At 32.0% G+C, this 16,884-nt stretch overlaps 1 protein-coding gene across 1 annotated transcript in view; it reads left to right on the plus strand.

Moving 5' to 3' along the window:
- Osi17 (DUF1676 domain-containing protein Osi17) overlaps positions 1–14,213 on the plus strand; it is a 42,897-nt gene extending 28,684 nt beyond the window's left edge. The window contains exons 6-8 of the mRNA XM_076409739.1: positions 3,854–4,341; positions 4,396–4,583; positions 13,592–14,213. Coding sequence (XP_076265854.1) covers positions 3,854–4,341; positions 4,396–4,583; positions 13,592–13,739 — 824 coding nt within the window. The 3' untranslated portion in view covers positions 13,740–14,213. The remainder of the gene's footprint in view (positions 1–3,853; positions 4,342–4,395; positions 4,584–13,591) is intronic.
- The last annotated feature ends 2,671 nt before the right edge of the window (positions 14,214–16,884 follow it).

The raw sequence follows: 16,884 nt of genomic DNA on the forward strand, positions 1-16,884 counted from the left end.
GCCCTCTGGGCAGACTGTGGAACCACTAAGAATAATAATGAAAAAAACCTTTAGTTGTTTGCACTTTTATCACCTATTCATGGTGATTAAAAACCTTTACAGCTGTTTATACTACAATAGCTAAGCTGTTGATTTCCAATCTAACACAAGTTCACAATTGCACCATTTGTTAATTTCTTCTTCTGTGTGACTGATGTAGTTCCAAACTCTGTTCTGTGTGACTCAATCCAAACCGAAGCGTGTTTTTGTAAGCAATCCTTGTAGATCTTTCTCGACTTGAATGTCTGTTCTGGTAATTTTTGCGGCTTCTACAATTCGATTTAATTGAATATGCAGTGACAGTGAGCAAGAAGTTACACTCTGTGTATCTGAACTACTGTGCATATTTTGTAGGCCAATTTCTGAAAAAGCAAATTACATAGAACATAACTGAACATTTCATTTTTATATATCGAGTAACAATTTCAAAAACTTCTCATTATTTAGAAGATTCTATTTAGATTCTTTCTTATATTTCTTTTTCTAATTCTTTAAGATGGTATCCTCAAAATTGAATTTATGTTTGGCAAGGCATTCCTCAATTACAGCAATTTCCAAACATTTGTTGGATTTTTTTGTTTGATTCCTATGTCTAGCATGAAGAACAATATATCTGCAATGAATTATTAAGAAATGTTATTAGTTACAAAAGTGATTCAAATGTTATTTTAACTGTTACAATTTTCCATCAGCTTTTGTTGTCTCTTTTATATCGCGCCTTACCAAGGGTGGTCTAATGTTCCTTTTTGAAATATCTATATTTATTCACAAATTGAAATAACAAATCTTAATAATGCTTCATTTTCTTATATGCTTTTAAAAATTGTATTGTTTTAGAATCAATGTCTGAAAGTTGCATTAGCAGGCCTTTGTATCTCTATGTTTTCTATGGGTACTATCCATACTAATAGTTATCTCAGAAGAAATTTTATTAAATTATGTTCATATTAAACAATTAGTCACTGTTTTTATATATTTGATAAATTTAAACTCGAACCGAACATCAAGGTATGCAGACACTTTTTTTATCTGAATCCAAAATTATATTATTTTTCTTTCTTTTCTAAAAGATTTTAGTCATAGTGTCGGTACTAATAAAAACCCCAGCAGCTTTATTTTTAATAGTATCAATACTTACATCTCTAACGCATTTTACTGGTAAGAACGTGCCTCCATTATATCGTTATTGTTCGAAGTTATTGATTAGCAACCTAATCTGTCTCTGACTGACTATTTATTGCCTTTTACAAGAGAATAATCACAAACACACAAACAGCAGCGATTTGAAATTCATCAAAAAAAAAATCAAAACGTTGAAATAACGTCCTTGGGTTTATAATCTCTTATTATCACTGATGTTTTGAAGAATTTTGTAGACATTTTACAAATGGACGACTTTTTCAGGCTGATTCGGTTACGTGTTCGAACGTATCAGACAGTATTGTATCTCTTTTTAACTAGAATAAAATGAGAAGGAAAATACTGTCTGCTATAAAAATGAATTTTCAAACTGCAATAGGCAATAAATTATACATCTTAATGACGTGATTGCATTTCTATTTTGGATAAACTATAGGTGACAATATATTTAAAAAAGGTAACATTTAATACAGATTTTGGACTATTAGCGCAATTGGTGCGTATGCAGCTGTAGAGAAAATGGTGACACATTTATTTTGGGTCAGTATTTATTATTATTATTATTATTATTATTATTATTATTATTATTATTATTATTATTATTATTATTAATGTGAATGCTTTCTAATTCCAGTAGGAAGTAAGTTTATAAGTGTCTATATATTATTTCACATACTATTTTCGCATTATATTCATATAATATCCTGTGTTCTCGAAAATATATTTTATACTCTAAAACTGACTTTTAACCAGTTTTTCTTATGCTAATTACTTTATCCTAATGGATTTGTAATAAATGGGAGATCAACATCAGTAATTTACTAGTGATCTTTAACCTTTTAGGACATTGAAGTTAGTTTACACCGTGGTGTTCAATAAATATGCGAACATTTGTAAAACCTCTTTAATTATTTTCTGCAGAATTTCACTTAACTTCCTCATATTTACCATTACATTTACCGATCTAATAGTTCTAGTGGTATTTTTTGGAAGAACTTAAAAATACATACAAATATTGCGTCCAATGTGTACGCAACTTTTTGAAGTCGAACACTTCACCTAAAACTTTGCTCACTGTGTTTAATACAGTTTTTACAGCTTTCCTTAAAATTATTTCGATGAATGGATAATCTTCCAAAAACCATCATAGTCTTTTACATCTACAATCACACTTGCCAAATCTATATAATTTTCCAGTGCGTTTAAATCAATAATGTCAATCAGATATTCAAAGGAGCATTGCTTTTCATTTTTAAGCCACTAGAGGCACTGAGACAACGTTCTTTTATTGGTTAATTTAAATTATTATTACAGAGGCCTGTAAAGAATATATTTTGTTGTGAAAGCCTTTCCTTGGTGCTGGAATAAATTTGATATCGCGCGATAGCGCAGGTAGATCAATAACGTCACCATTCTATTGGATAATAAAAACTGAAATAAAAAACTATATTTCATATTTATAATAAAGGTATTAGAATAATTCCTGGTTATTGATCAAGAAAATAAAATATTTCATACAAATATTCATAGCAAGATCTTGGATTAAGACAAGACTAGTACCATTTTCTGGAATTTTTTTTTGGTTATGATAGCCTAGCATATTTTTAACATCCTGATGCTATTCTCCAAATGTCTTGCAAAGTAATGTTAACAATTCTCCATTTGAATACATTCTGGACATACTCGTATATACAGGATAATATTTTGACCACTAGTAAATATAAAGAATATTGTTTACTCGTGTCGTATAGGAATTAATCCTAAGATACTTTCGTGAAAGTACTATTTTCTCTAACTTTGAATTAGTCACTGAAGAGTCGGTGGCAAACACGATAACTATTAGAAATTTGTTTCATGTCCAATTCAGATAATAATTAAAAAGAAACAAAGTAAAAAAAAGATATTTCATCTAGTGTCTGTTCATTCTGGTACACAAAATGTTTAATCTAAGTTTGTCACAGATATACACATTATTAAAAGAATTCATGATACCCAAAAAAGTGCCTTTGAAGAGGCACCCTTACTAATTCAAACCGACCAATAAAATATCACACAGTGGCAATTGCAATCATAGAATTAACTTTTATTTTTCCACATTTGCAAACAAGGAATGCATTTGAAAAAGATAGTTGAAAAACTTTGTAACGTTGTAACCTGTAAATATAAGTCACTTTAGAACAGAGGAAACCACGAAAAATGTGTTTAACAACATTTTATGTATACAAACACTCTGCGCACTTTAAAATACTTGATATTCTTGAATGTTATGTTTGGATACATATAAGATTTTCTGCTTTTATTTTCTGATTTTTGGACGACTTTTATTTCTGATAAATTTTGTTCCATTTTAAGGTACTGTAATTTTTACTTTGTTATATTTATTTGCATATATTAATCTTTAAATCTTACCTACTAACAACATTAACACAGTATTTAAATATTGAGCTCAATTATTTGTTTTAATAATCTTTATACATCAGTTACAAAACCAGGTCTTTTTTTATATTGTTTTATAAGATTATTAGTATATTATATAATTTCTTCTCATTGAACATTGCCCCATAGCGGCATATTTAACAAAATTCATCGTAATATCATAAAACTCTAGATAGCATTTCTAGTCTAACACAATTATAAATATAATTTAATTTAATTCATGAACATATATTTTCAGTTATTGGAATCGATTTACCAATTGGATATATTGCACAACCTCAACAACAAGTCATTACACCAGCACCACTTCCAATAGCTAATCCACCAATTCAAGCGAACCAATATCACTCCAACAAAGTACCACAGCCTCATTCCCTGGACTCATTCCCACCACAAGGACAAATTAATTCCAATCAAATCAAATTCAAATCGAGTCCTGCAGTAGGACCACCAGAGCCAGTTTATCATAAGCCAGTAATCCAAGCTGATCCCCATGGACCTATATTTAAACCCAGTCAATTAAATGTAGCAGAACCTAGCCATAGCCTTGGCAACAGCGGAAGCGTAGTTTTCCAGAAATCCATCGAGTATGATCCGAGGAATGGAGGTGCTATTATTGAGCGAAGACATGATGTTAACTCGATGGAATCAATGAATGAAAATGTAAAATTAGTAAACAATAAAATTACGGCAACAACAACAAAGAGACCAAAGATTAAAGACAATGTAAGTACCATTTTTACTATTAGAGATATTAAACATCAATGTTAACTGTTCCAGGATATATATCAAGCTGCATCAATTACGTACGATCCATTCTACACTCCAATACTAGATAAAATCGACAGGATATTGCAGGGGGTGGGTTTCAACGACGAACCATGTAAAGAGAGATTAGTATGTAGTATGTACAAAAACCCCGCCAAATATAGCCCCCATAGCAATTTATTATCAGTACAGCTAAGCAGGTAAGGCATTACATATTATGTTTTATCTCTTATATATTAAAGAATTACAGAAATATCATACCGTATGTTTTCAATTTTAAAGAAAACAACAAAATATCTTTAAAATTATGTATGTAAATATAACAATAATTCATTGTGCTACTCCATTTTATATCAAGTATATCAATTTATTCTTATAGTTAATGGATTTAGTTAAAAAAAATTTAAGTTGTCATAAAAAATATTATATACTACGCGATATACCATATACTTTAATAACTAATAGATACCGCATGTAATATAGTGGTATATAATAATAACGTAATTTTTATTCATGCAATTTCATCACATCATATACGGTCATTATAATACAAAATCTATATATAGAAATATATAATACAACAGATCAATTGAAAAGTCCCAGGCCTACCATAGTAAAACAAATTTTCTTAGCGAAATTAGTTTTTTTCATTTAACATAATTCGCTTCAAGGGTGATTATAGCGAACCTCCTACTTTTCGATACAATTTCTGTAGTACGATTTGTGCTTCAAAATAGGCCTCAGTTTCGACGATCACCTATTCATTTGACGAACATTTCTTCCCAGTGAGCATTCTTTTGAGATCTGAGAACAGGAAACAGTCGCTGGGGGCCAGATCTGGAGAACACGGTGGATGAAGAAGCAATTTGAAGCCGAATTCATAGATTCTTGCCATTATTTTCACTGAGTTGTGACACGGTGCATTGTCTTGGTGAAGCAACACTTTCTTTCCCTTCAAATGCGGCCGTTTTTCTATGCGCATCGCAAAATACAGATGCCATAACCTTGCCAGCCGACTGTTGCGTTTTCCCACGCTTTGAAGCGGGTTAATCATGGGCAGTCCACTCAGATGACTGTCGATTGGACTTCGAAGTAAAATGATGGAGCTATGTTTCATCCATTGTTACATATCGACGTAAAAACTCGGGTTAATTAGGCTTGATCGTCTTCAAACACTGCTCCGAATCATCAACTCGTCGTTTTTCTGGTCAAAAGTGGGCTCACGCGGACCCACTATGCACAGAGCTTCCTCATATCCAAATATTCGTGAATGATATGATGTACACGTTCAGTTGATATCTTTAGAGTGTCTGCTATTTCATTCAATTTCAATTTACGGTCATTCAAAACCATTTCGTGGATTTTTAAAATGTTTTCGTCGGTAACAACTTCTTTTGGGCGTCCACTGCGTCCACCGTCTTCGGTGCTAATTTCACGACGTCTAAACTTAGCATACCAATCCTTGATGGTTTATTTTCCTGGGGCAGTGCCCGAAAACTCGGCATCAAGCCAAGTTTTTGCTTCAACTGTATTTTTTCCCTTCAAAAACAATATTTTACCAATACGCGAAATTCCTTTCTATCCATTTTTTTCACAAACTAACTCACAAACTAATGATCCGACAGCGGTCAAATTTATACACGCATCCTTTGAGGGCTAGGGCTAACTAAAGAAAATGGATTTATTTCTAGTAGCGCCACCTATGTGGCAAGCCGGGGACTGTTCAATTGACCTGTTAAATATAAACAAATATTTTAACTTGATAATGGGTCTGCCTTTTAGAATGGCGAATTATATCTTCATTTTCGTCCTTCTTTCATTAATCAGGAGGTTGTATAACATTTATATCAAAGTTATTACTTTCAAAATATTGAAATCAATATGTTAACAATTAGAATAATTCATTCAGAGCTCTGATTGACTATCTGCACTACTATCATTTTCTCGTAAATCAAAAAAAATATGTTCACACTTACACAGAAAAACAGTAAGGTAAAATACCTAAGGATTACCATAAAATTCGTATGTACCGACTTACAGTTATGGGTTCGAATTCTGCTGGATGGACATAAATGTATGCGATTTTTAGAGTTGCATTGATCGGTCAGAGTCATAAATCTGACAAATAAGAATCCCAGCCATCTTAATAGCCAAGTAGAAGAAAATATGTTCTGGGATATTCTTTGTAAATGACTACACGTCAGTTGTTATGATTGATACTAAGGATTTTGTTTAACAAACATTTTATTTCGATTTTTTTTATTAGCAGATATACTTACTCAAGCCCTATTGTAGTAGGTCTGAAACTCTTAAATCATTTTAGATAATGTAGTAACGTCATTTATACTACCAGTCAAAAGTTACTGTGCTTTGAAAATCAATATTTCAGAGGACTATTTCGTCATATTTTGTTTTTATACAAAAGCCAAAATGCAGCACAGACTCCTTGAAAATTCTGTTTTATTTTATGGTGATGAGTGCTAAGTGGAAGCCAATGTTACAACTGATTCCCTCGTTCTCAATCCAAACATTTTGGAAAATAACGCGGTAAACTCACAAGATACGTGTCACTTACTTAAAACTAGCTACCAAAAGAAGCCCGAACCTGGTTAAATAACGAAATTAGCCTAATTTTGAAACGAATACTGGCGATGAAAATTGAATCACATACAATAATAGCGTGCGATAGATATACTCAATAAAGTCATAAGGAATTAAGGTTCTACTGTGTATTTAATAAGATTGGAAAAGGATTGTTCTTTATAACCTGATCGAAATTAAAGTTTCCTGAAAAACTCTCTTAATGGCGGAAAACTGGTCTCAAAACCTCTTTTGAGAAAATAACGTTATTTAAAAATATCAAATATTTTACAGAAACGGAATAATGGGTTTATCAGAAAAATGGTAAAAGGCCATTGGCCGAAACATCATATATTTACATAATTAATTCGAGTTTGAAATGTATCTGAATAAAATAGCTTGTGAAAACGTGAAAATCCACAATTTCATTATTTTCCTTCTTGATTATTTCATGTTAATATTTTAAAATGTATTCGTTCTTTATTAACGAAGAAAATATTACCTTACTACAAGTCTACGATATATTTCCGTTTAAAAATCAACATATGTATATTAACTTTGACATTGTTTACACTAAAATTTTACTGTTACCTCCTTTTTTCGGAATTTTTATATCGTCACCCACTTTCTCGTCGTCATCTCTTGACCGTGATCTACATAATTCACTTGTACTTCCTACTGATACCAGTTTTAGTATCAATTCTAACCGTCAATTAACCATTTCGCATGTGTCTATTTGTTTGGCTAGTGGCATAGCTTAGATAATATAGCGGCAAGTATTCGCACTTACATAGAAAAGTGATAAATTCGTTTGAATTAGTGGTACCTGAGGTACCATTGTTTTCTTTTAAATAATCTTAATCGAATATTGGATATAAAGCTTATTCTTACATGTGTTATGCAATGGTTTTATAAAAATATATCATATCGTTTCATTCTTGTACTTTTAAATAATATATAACACGATATTCTAATCTACTTAGTGAGCACCTGATATAAGACACGTTCTAAAACTTTGGTTTTGGTCCAGTTGCCGTTATTTCTTTTTGCTTAACGATCCGCAAACATCTAAATCCTTTCACTCTCTTGCTATATCATAAGATTGTTCCTTATTTTTATCTTAAATAACTTACTTAAGATAAATTTATTATATGTGTAACAAAAAATAGCGACAAATAGGGGTTTTCAGTAGGGGTCCGTCAATGATGAATTGGAATGAAATTAGTTGTTTTTTTATATATATTTTAAAGTCCCCTTTTTACCAACGAGAGTTTATCTCGACTGGACCTACTGTTTGACGTAAACCACGGTCCTCAGCATTAAGACTACCGACTGGCAAATGACCAACTTAAAAATCATCCCAAAAGACATCCGGCCTTACCCAGTCTGGTTATTGTCGTGACTGGGATCAGTTTCCTTGTCGGATTTTACACTTTTGCCTAGGACTTATATATTGAGTCTTGGACAATATGCATGCCATGAAACAATACAATAAGAGTTGTTAGGCTCCATCTGACATTTATAATTGGAAGTGTGCCCTTTCTACCATTACCCTATTCAGAACTTATTATTTTGTAATTTGAGCACAACTAGTATTTTCATAATAGTGTCTTAAAAATTTTGTACCAGTGAAAAAAAGGTTCTTATTCGTTTTCATTGCATTTTCATGCAGTGATGTTTTAGGACTTTCGACTTGAATCATCAAGACAGGAATGCACCTACCAACTTACTTCGACTTTTGGCAATGAGGCCTTGGTATAACGAGTTTAATTGTGGCCACAATTTGCTCAGGGAGGAAAGTCTCGTTCAAAATCAGTTCTTTGTGTTCAAAATCAGTTGTGTCAGAAAACATTCATGTCACATGTCACAAACATTCTATTGATAGGCGCGAAATAATATTCCAAGATCATCGAATGACTTACCGATAGAATGAGTGATGACTCAAGGTTGCTTGGATATTATTTTGTTGAGATATTGCATGAATATTTGGCTGTAAAAAAATCGCTTCATGTAGGATTTCACATGACAGAAGCTCAAGAAGATGCTAATGTTAATTGCTGCAAAGAAAAGGCCAAGAAATACAATTTCGGTGCATTGAAAGCTATGTATAAACAATCCAACAAATAAAGCTATTTTCATTATTAGGCTGAAAATATCAATAGCAATCTTCGTAACGTGGTTCAAAAGTTCGCATAGATTCTCACGATGACTTGGATCCAAGTAAACTAACTTTGAATGTCTCTGCTGAATATAAGTTACAATTGAGCAGTGTATTCGAATCATGTCGAGTGAGACTACATAGGTCCATTGTTTCGTTAGAAAATCCTACTGAAAAAGTCTAACGACATCAAATTGCGAGATATTGTCGACCATGTTGGAACTACATATTCTCCATATCTATAGAGAGCAACGTTCGAGGTTGGCTAGATAAAAATGTACGAGCCAATCAAGCTGTCGGCCAAAAATCTATAGAGGAATTATGCTTGTTAACGTAGGTAGTAATCCAAAAGTACGCCCCGTCATGTCAATAGTTCTATGATATTTTACTTTACAGTCATTATTATTGGCACCTTTCAACTAATATAATGCATCGAATTTAGTGATTGATATTACTAATTTAACATTCTGTACAACTTAAGACAAATCTTAGTTCCTTATCAGTTGTGTAAAAAATTCTTCTTGATATCTATGAAGTATGAGTTATACTAATATTTACAGATAAAAATAGGGTGTACAATTATGAAGATTTTTGTAATTTTAAAGCCTCATTTAGAGAAACTCTTATAATGTACTTCTAATTCAATATATATTAAATGTGTTGAAAACATTCCTCCTTTTTTGTAAAGCAGCTTTGTAAGAACAAACAAAAGCAAGTAGTATACCGAAAGAGTAACGTCTGGTGAATACAGTGGCTGAGACAGCATTTTTACGACTTTTTGTGTTCCACTACTCATTTCAAATTCAAATGTTTTGCTCTTTTATGATGATTCTATTCTCCTTGAATTTTCTATTTTGCGTGACCACTCGTGAAAAATTATTTCTCCCAAGTCATTGTTAACATAACCTTCCAAAGTGCCACATATGAGGGGCAAGATAAAGTTCCCAACGCTATACACTCACCGCGCGACATGCTAAGCGAAATCTGGCAACACCGCCTTGGTCCCCTTGATCGCCGTAACCGCAAGGTGTGAAATCCGTACAACGATTCGATTTTTAAACGCGAAGAAGCTTAAACCTATTGAAATTCATAGACAGTTGGAAGAAGTTTATGACAAAGCTTGCATCAGCATTCAACACGTCCGCAAATGGTGCAGGCAGTTCTCCTAAGGACGCACAAATCGGTGTCCGATGAAGTCGTAGCGAAAATTGAGTGCATTCTTCTTGAGGATTGGAGGATAACACTTCGAGTGCTGGCTGACCAGGTTCCTGAGGTTTCTCAAAAAAAAACGTAGACAACATTTTTACCGAAAAACTTGGTTATCGCAAGGTGTGTGCGCGGTGGGTCCCGCACATATTTTTAGACGAGAATACCGAAGAATTCTTGGATTCCGTTATTTGGTCACGGGAGATGAAACGTGGTGTCGCTACGTCATTCCGAAAACAAGGGTCAAACAGACGTCTTGCTTAACGAATTTTTAAAGAGACCACAATAGATTCGGACAGGTACTGTGAGAAGTTGCCAAACTCAAAAGAGCCATCCAAAGTCGCCGGAGGGGAAGAATGACTAAGGGCGTTAGGCTGCAGATGACAACACCGTCTCTCGACAGACCACCGTCCTACTGGACCAATTCGGCTGGACATTGCTTGATCATGCCCCTTACAGCTCTGATCTGACTCCCCGAGATTTCCACTCGTTTCCGAAATTAAAGCAACACTTAGGTGGACAACAATTTGTTAAAGATGAAGAGGTGAAGGAAGCGGTCACGAAGTTCATTGGCGGCCTGGCGGTGGAGTTTTTCGAAGCATTTTCATAAGTGGATAATTCGTCAGAAAAATGCCTAGAAAAATCTGGTAGCTATGTAGAAAAATAGTTTCAAGTACAAACTTTCAGATGGAATACTTATTTATTTCAATAAAAAATGCCATAAGTGTGGAAAAAATGTGGGAATCTTATTTTTTACTTGCCCCTCGTAACTCCAAACTACAAAAATAGAAATATCTTTTATGATAATAGAAATTTAGGAGCTATACTAAAATTTTAATTATTTCTTCACCTGCAATATTGACTGTACGTACCCATTATATGTTCAAAAAAGCCATAATGAAACTACAGCCTATAACGACCTCTATTTATAGACAATATAAACAAGGTAGTTGTCTGAAACAATTATCTTTGGTAGAAAATACTTTATTTCTCACCTTGACCCTCCACCATCCACGTATGTTATGTTTATTCAAAAACAGAGGTATCCCGGTCACCTAGAATGAAAGCGACAAATTCGAAATTCTAATTCCTATACGGTGCGCAGGAGAACATGTCGAATTAATGGTAATTTTAGTTACCGACATGCGTCACTTTAATATGCCTGAAAGGTAGAAGAATTCTAAGCGCTTTTTAATCCAACAATTGTTCTAGCTACCGTAAAATTCCTTTTATTTCAGATAAATCTTTTTACATACTCAATTTACTATCGCGTGAAATTTTCTTCATGCTGTTAATTAGTTCAATTAGAGTTAATCATATCGTCTATTCACCTTACTCTCTGTAATATTATGAAAATTTTTTAAAACAACTTTATTTATTATTATTTGATATTTTCAAAAAATAAATATAATACAGCGAATGTATGTCAAACAACAAGTCAACATAAGATACCATTAGTTCCTTATCCTCACTTTCAACTGATGGAGTCGTATTTCTATTGACTATCCCCAACTAGTATCTATAAAAGTGTGTTATTATCATTTTTTTAAATAAGTTCATTAAATATGAATCGAAGAAATAGCACTATATGGAACTTATATCAAATCCTTCACATAACAAACCGAACCCCTATCTCTTGACGTCTTATTCGTTATATTCAGTCTAACCTCAAATACACAAAAAGTTTCATCTGCAAAAATCGAAAAGTATGAAGGATTGACTTGATTGGCAATTTGAACAGGACAATTTTTTTCAAGAATTATCATTACACTTTTTGAATTAGATATCGTAACATAAAATATTTATTAGTTATTAAAGTATATAATTATCGCATGTATTGTATCGGTATATAATAATAACGCAATTTTCATTCATGCATTTTCATTACATCATATTCGGCCACTATAATCCAATATATATATATATATATATATATATATATATATATATATATATATATATATATATACAATTGAAATCAATATGTTATCAATTAGAAAATTTCTGAGCTCTGATTAACTATTTGAAAGTACGGACTTGGTATTTACAGTGATCAAAACAGCACAACAATCCTCCTAGAGCTGTGGGTTCAAATTCTGCTGGGTGGATATAAATGTATGTTTAGTCTATTCAAATTAGCTGTGAACCCGAGTCATTCGGATTTAAGACGTCAATACGTCGCAATGTTGCCGAATTTAACTTTGACTTTTAGTTTATTTTAGCTTTTATATATTACAACATTTTAACGCAATTAAGATAATGAAACAAATATGTTATAAAGTATAATTTATTTTAACATTATAGTTCAATGTTCACTGCTATTTTAAACAGACTATATGTGATTTTTGGACTTGTATCGATGGGTTAAAGTGATACATCTCACAGCTATCTTAATAGCCAAGTAGGGTAAAACCAAATATGTTCTGGAATAATCTTTGAAAATGACTGCACGTCAGTTGGTATGATTGTTGCTAAGGACAGTGGTTTGGAGTCAAACAGGTCCAATCTCGATAAGTCCTTGTTGGTATAAAAGAAAATATTTTATTTTAAATCGATTTTTATTAACACATTTTTGTTAACTGACAAGATTCAGTTGCAATTTAAACAGGACACATTTTTTTGAAGGTTTATCATCACACAATTTGAATTTGAAAATTTAAACTAATTATATTTCTAAAAAACTATTAGTTTGATTGAATCTTATAAGAGTGAAGACAGTCTAGATAAGTCCTTGTTGGTATAAAAGAAAATATTTTATTTCAATTCGATTTTTATTAACATATTTTTTATTAACTGACAAGATTCAGTTGCAAATTAAACAGGACACATTTTTTTCAAGGTTTATCATCACACGATTTAAATTTGAAAATTTAAACTAATTATATTTCTAAAAAATATTTGTCTGATTGAATATTATAAGAGTGAAGACGTACTATTTCGATACTTATTCTTCTGATATTCAATGGGCCTGACTATGCGGCAATCTCTTTTAAAAATCTACCTGACTGGTGAACGAGCGAGATGGGTTTGTCCTGAATTTGCGAAATCTTATCTTCTTAAAGCGTCATAGTATGACTTCATTAATCCAATCCTTTTCCCCAATCTTATATACGGATTTTTTAAGGGAAAGCTATAGAACCTTGATCAATAGACTTAATGTTGTTATCTTAAAATATAAGTTAATTAAAAAGAGATCTGATTATTTTGTTATTATAGTCGATGCGAATACAATTGGATTGTAAAAATAATTTTATACTTTTCCAGAGATACTTCTGAACTTCCAAAGCCAAAATCAACTAATGCTGCCGTCATACGCTTCTACAAATACGTTCAAGCAGCACGAGATGGTCAGGATCAGAGGGACTGTCTGACGCTATATCCAGGTTGCAGCATCAACACTGACGTTTCTTAACATTACTTGATACAATTTCATACAGACTTCTGAAGCAATTGTACATATGTAGATTAAAACAGGACAAAAAATGTTTTTGTGCCAACCATGACTGAGAGATTGATCCTCTCCAACAATCAGTTTGTAATAACTTTAATTTATTTCTTCTTATGTTAGGTTAGTTAATTTATTTATTTATTGTTAATAATAAGTAAGTAGAATGATACATGCTCAACTTGTCCGCTATAAGCGTGAATGAAACACAATGAGTTTTATCTAGTTTTTCCTGATTATATAGGAAAGAGAATCATTGAATAGAAGTGGGTTTTGGGATGATAGTGTCATTGATAATGAGAAATTTTATTCAGTGATTCACAGGGTATATGAATTATAAATCTAGTGATTATATAATGTAAAAATAATAAGGTTCTTGTAATATTACCACTAGATGTATTTGTTGTTAAAAATATAAAATAAATTATTTTGTGATATAATATATTCAATTTAGTTTCAGTTATTTAGGTAACAAACCTCTATATTGTTTCGTACTAAATTAATTGTATTAACTTGAAAGTTAAAGTTAAGCTTAAATTAATTGCTGATATACACATCAGGTAATGTTGAGTAACTTCTATTATATTGAATTTTTTATATTCAATAAAAATTCAATATTTTAATTTAAAAATATTTTATTTTTTAGGTTTTTCTAATATTTAATATTTAGAAATCATTTTTGATGCATTACCGTCTTTGTATATATTGCATAAGTCTCCTTTTTACCAACAAGTTTTTATCTGGACTAGACCTACTGCTTAACGTGGACTGCGAACCACGGTCCTCGGCATTAAGACTTCGACTGGCCAGCGTCCTACTTAGATACTATCCCAGAAGACATCGGGTCTTACCCAGCCTGGTTACTAGCGTGACTGAGATGGTTGTTCCTTGTCGGATTTTCCACTGTTGCCTATAAAAACGTTTACAATTACAATCACAAACATAAAGTACATCCATGTTTCAGCAGGATTCGAGTTCGCTACTAAGGCAACACTAGGAGTACCGTCCTGTCGCCTTAAACACTGCGCCACCAAGCCGGCAATATTTTGAAAAATTATGATGAGCTTGCATTTTTAAAACTTAATACTGCAGAGATATTTCTACACATATCAAAAAATTCAATAAATATTTACAGCAAAATGATTTCCATATGGAAAAATATAGCCTTTATAATAAAAAGTATTATATATCATAAGTATCATAACAGATTTAATTAAATACAGAAAATGATTAATTTAATTAATTTAATCTAATTTTTAAATATATATTATAATTGGATTAATAGTAATAATATTGGAATTATTTTTTTTACAGTTCAATAGTAAGAAATTAATAAAAACCCTATAAATAAAATACAATAAATCATATTTTATTTCTTTGCTGTGTAAGTGAGAGTAGTATTACTCCCCTTTAAAAACTTTAATATTTAATATTTTTATCAAAACCAAGATTTAATATTTTTTACATAGTTTAAACTCTCCTTTTACCAACTAATGATTTATCTGGACTCGGTCTACTATTTAACGTGGGCGCCGAACCACGGTCCTCGGCATCAAGCCTACCAACTGGCGAGCCACCAACTTGGAGATCATAACAGAGGACATCCGGTCTTACCCAGCCCGGTTACTGGCGTGACTGGGATCATTTTCCTTGTCGGACTTTACACTCTTACCTAGGATAATCACAAAAATTAAACAATCACAAACAAATTTACAACCAAGCCCCAGCAAGATTCGAACCCGCGGCTATCGCAACAGTAGGAGGACCGTCCTGTTGCCTTTATCACTGCGCCACCAAGCCGGCTGATTGAAATTTTATTGCTGGTTTATTTTCCTAGGTTTTCTCTGCTAGACTGCAACATTCACTTGCAAACTACAACTAAAATTTGGATTTATATTTTCATATTAAAACTTGATTTATTCATATCTTTATATATCTGAAATGATAACAAAATTGAATTTTGTTATTTGCTTAATTGTTCCAGCAATTAACTTACGGGATTTATAAATATTTTAATACACTAAATGGGAAATTACTTTCTTGTTAGCATAACTAAGTTATAATTAATATGTTCATAATTAAGATGCAGCGCTAATAAACTTTTTGATTTTGTCATTACTCTGATATATATATATATATATATATATATATATATATATATATATATAGTAGTGAACATTGAACTTTTATGTTAATCTAAATTATACTTTTTAACATTTTATATTCTAGTGTTATTTGCATCAGCACGTTACAATACATAAAAGCTGAAATAAACTAAAAGTATATAGTATAGTTATAAGTTGAAAGTTTAATTCGGCAACATTGGGACGGATTGACGACTTAAATTGTGATGACTCCAGTACACTGGTATTTTGAATATTCCCGATAATGAAAATGTTTCCGCAGCTATTAAAGCTTATTCAAAAATACCTTTTTCTCACGTTTTATTATCTAGAGATATTTGTGGACATTAGCGATAAATTAGTGGACCAGAATAAGTCACAAGCTCCACATGTACAACACATATTCAGCTATGTAACGAGAAAGACATATAAACAATATTTGGCTTTTGGTGTGCCTATAAGAGTAAGTATAAGGTAAGAGTCTACAATGATATGTTTGCTTGAATCTATAATCGCAGATATATCAATGAAACATCTTGTATCTAGTGTTCTACCTACTACTCATTCAAACAGTGCACCAGCGTTTTCTACTCCAAATTTGTAAATTGGAAGTGAAAACCGACGATTTTGAAGAAGAACTAAACAGGCTTTAATATCATATAACTCTGATTTTAAAGAAAAAACACATAGCTTGGCCAATAGGAGTTGAGTGATGTCATTCAACATATTAGAATGTCTTTGTCCCATTTAAACATATACAATCTTATGGGTCCAAATGCTTGACACTTTTTGCCTAGAAGCATAGGGATTACCCTTTGATGCACATTAACACAACAAACCCATAATCATGCTATAAAATAAGGAGTAGAGAATATATAAAATAGAGAGAAAATGAGAAATTTATGGCGAGTGATGACTGTGAGGTAAATAGGTAAATATGTAAAGAATAAAAGTGAGTGTGGTTCACTTTTAAAAAATACCGGTGGTGG

This window comes from Rhynchophorus ferrugineus, unplaced genomic scaffold (genome assembly GCF_030347505.1).
Source record: "Rhynchophorus ferrugineus isolate W39M unplaced genomic scaffold, kcgeb_rfMv2 rfM7, whole genome shotgun sequence".
Lineage (NCBI taxonomy): Eukaryota > Metazoa > Arthropoda > Insecta > Coleoptera > Curculionidae > Rhynchophorus > Rhynchophorus ferrugineus.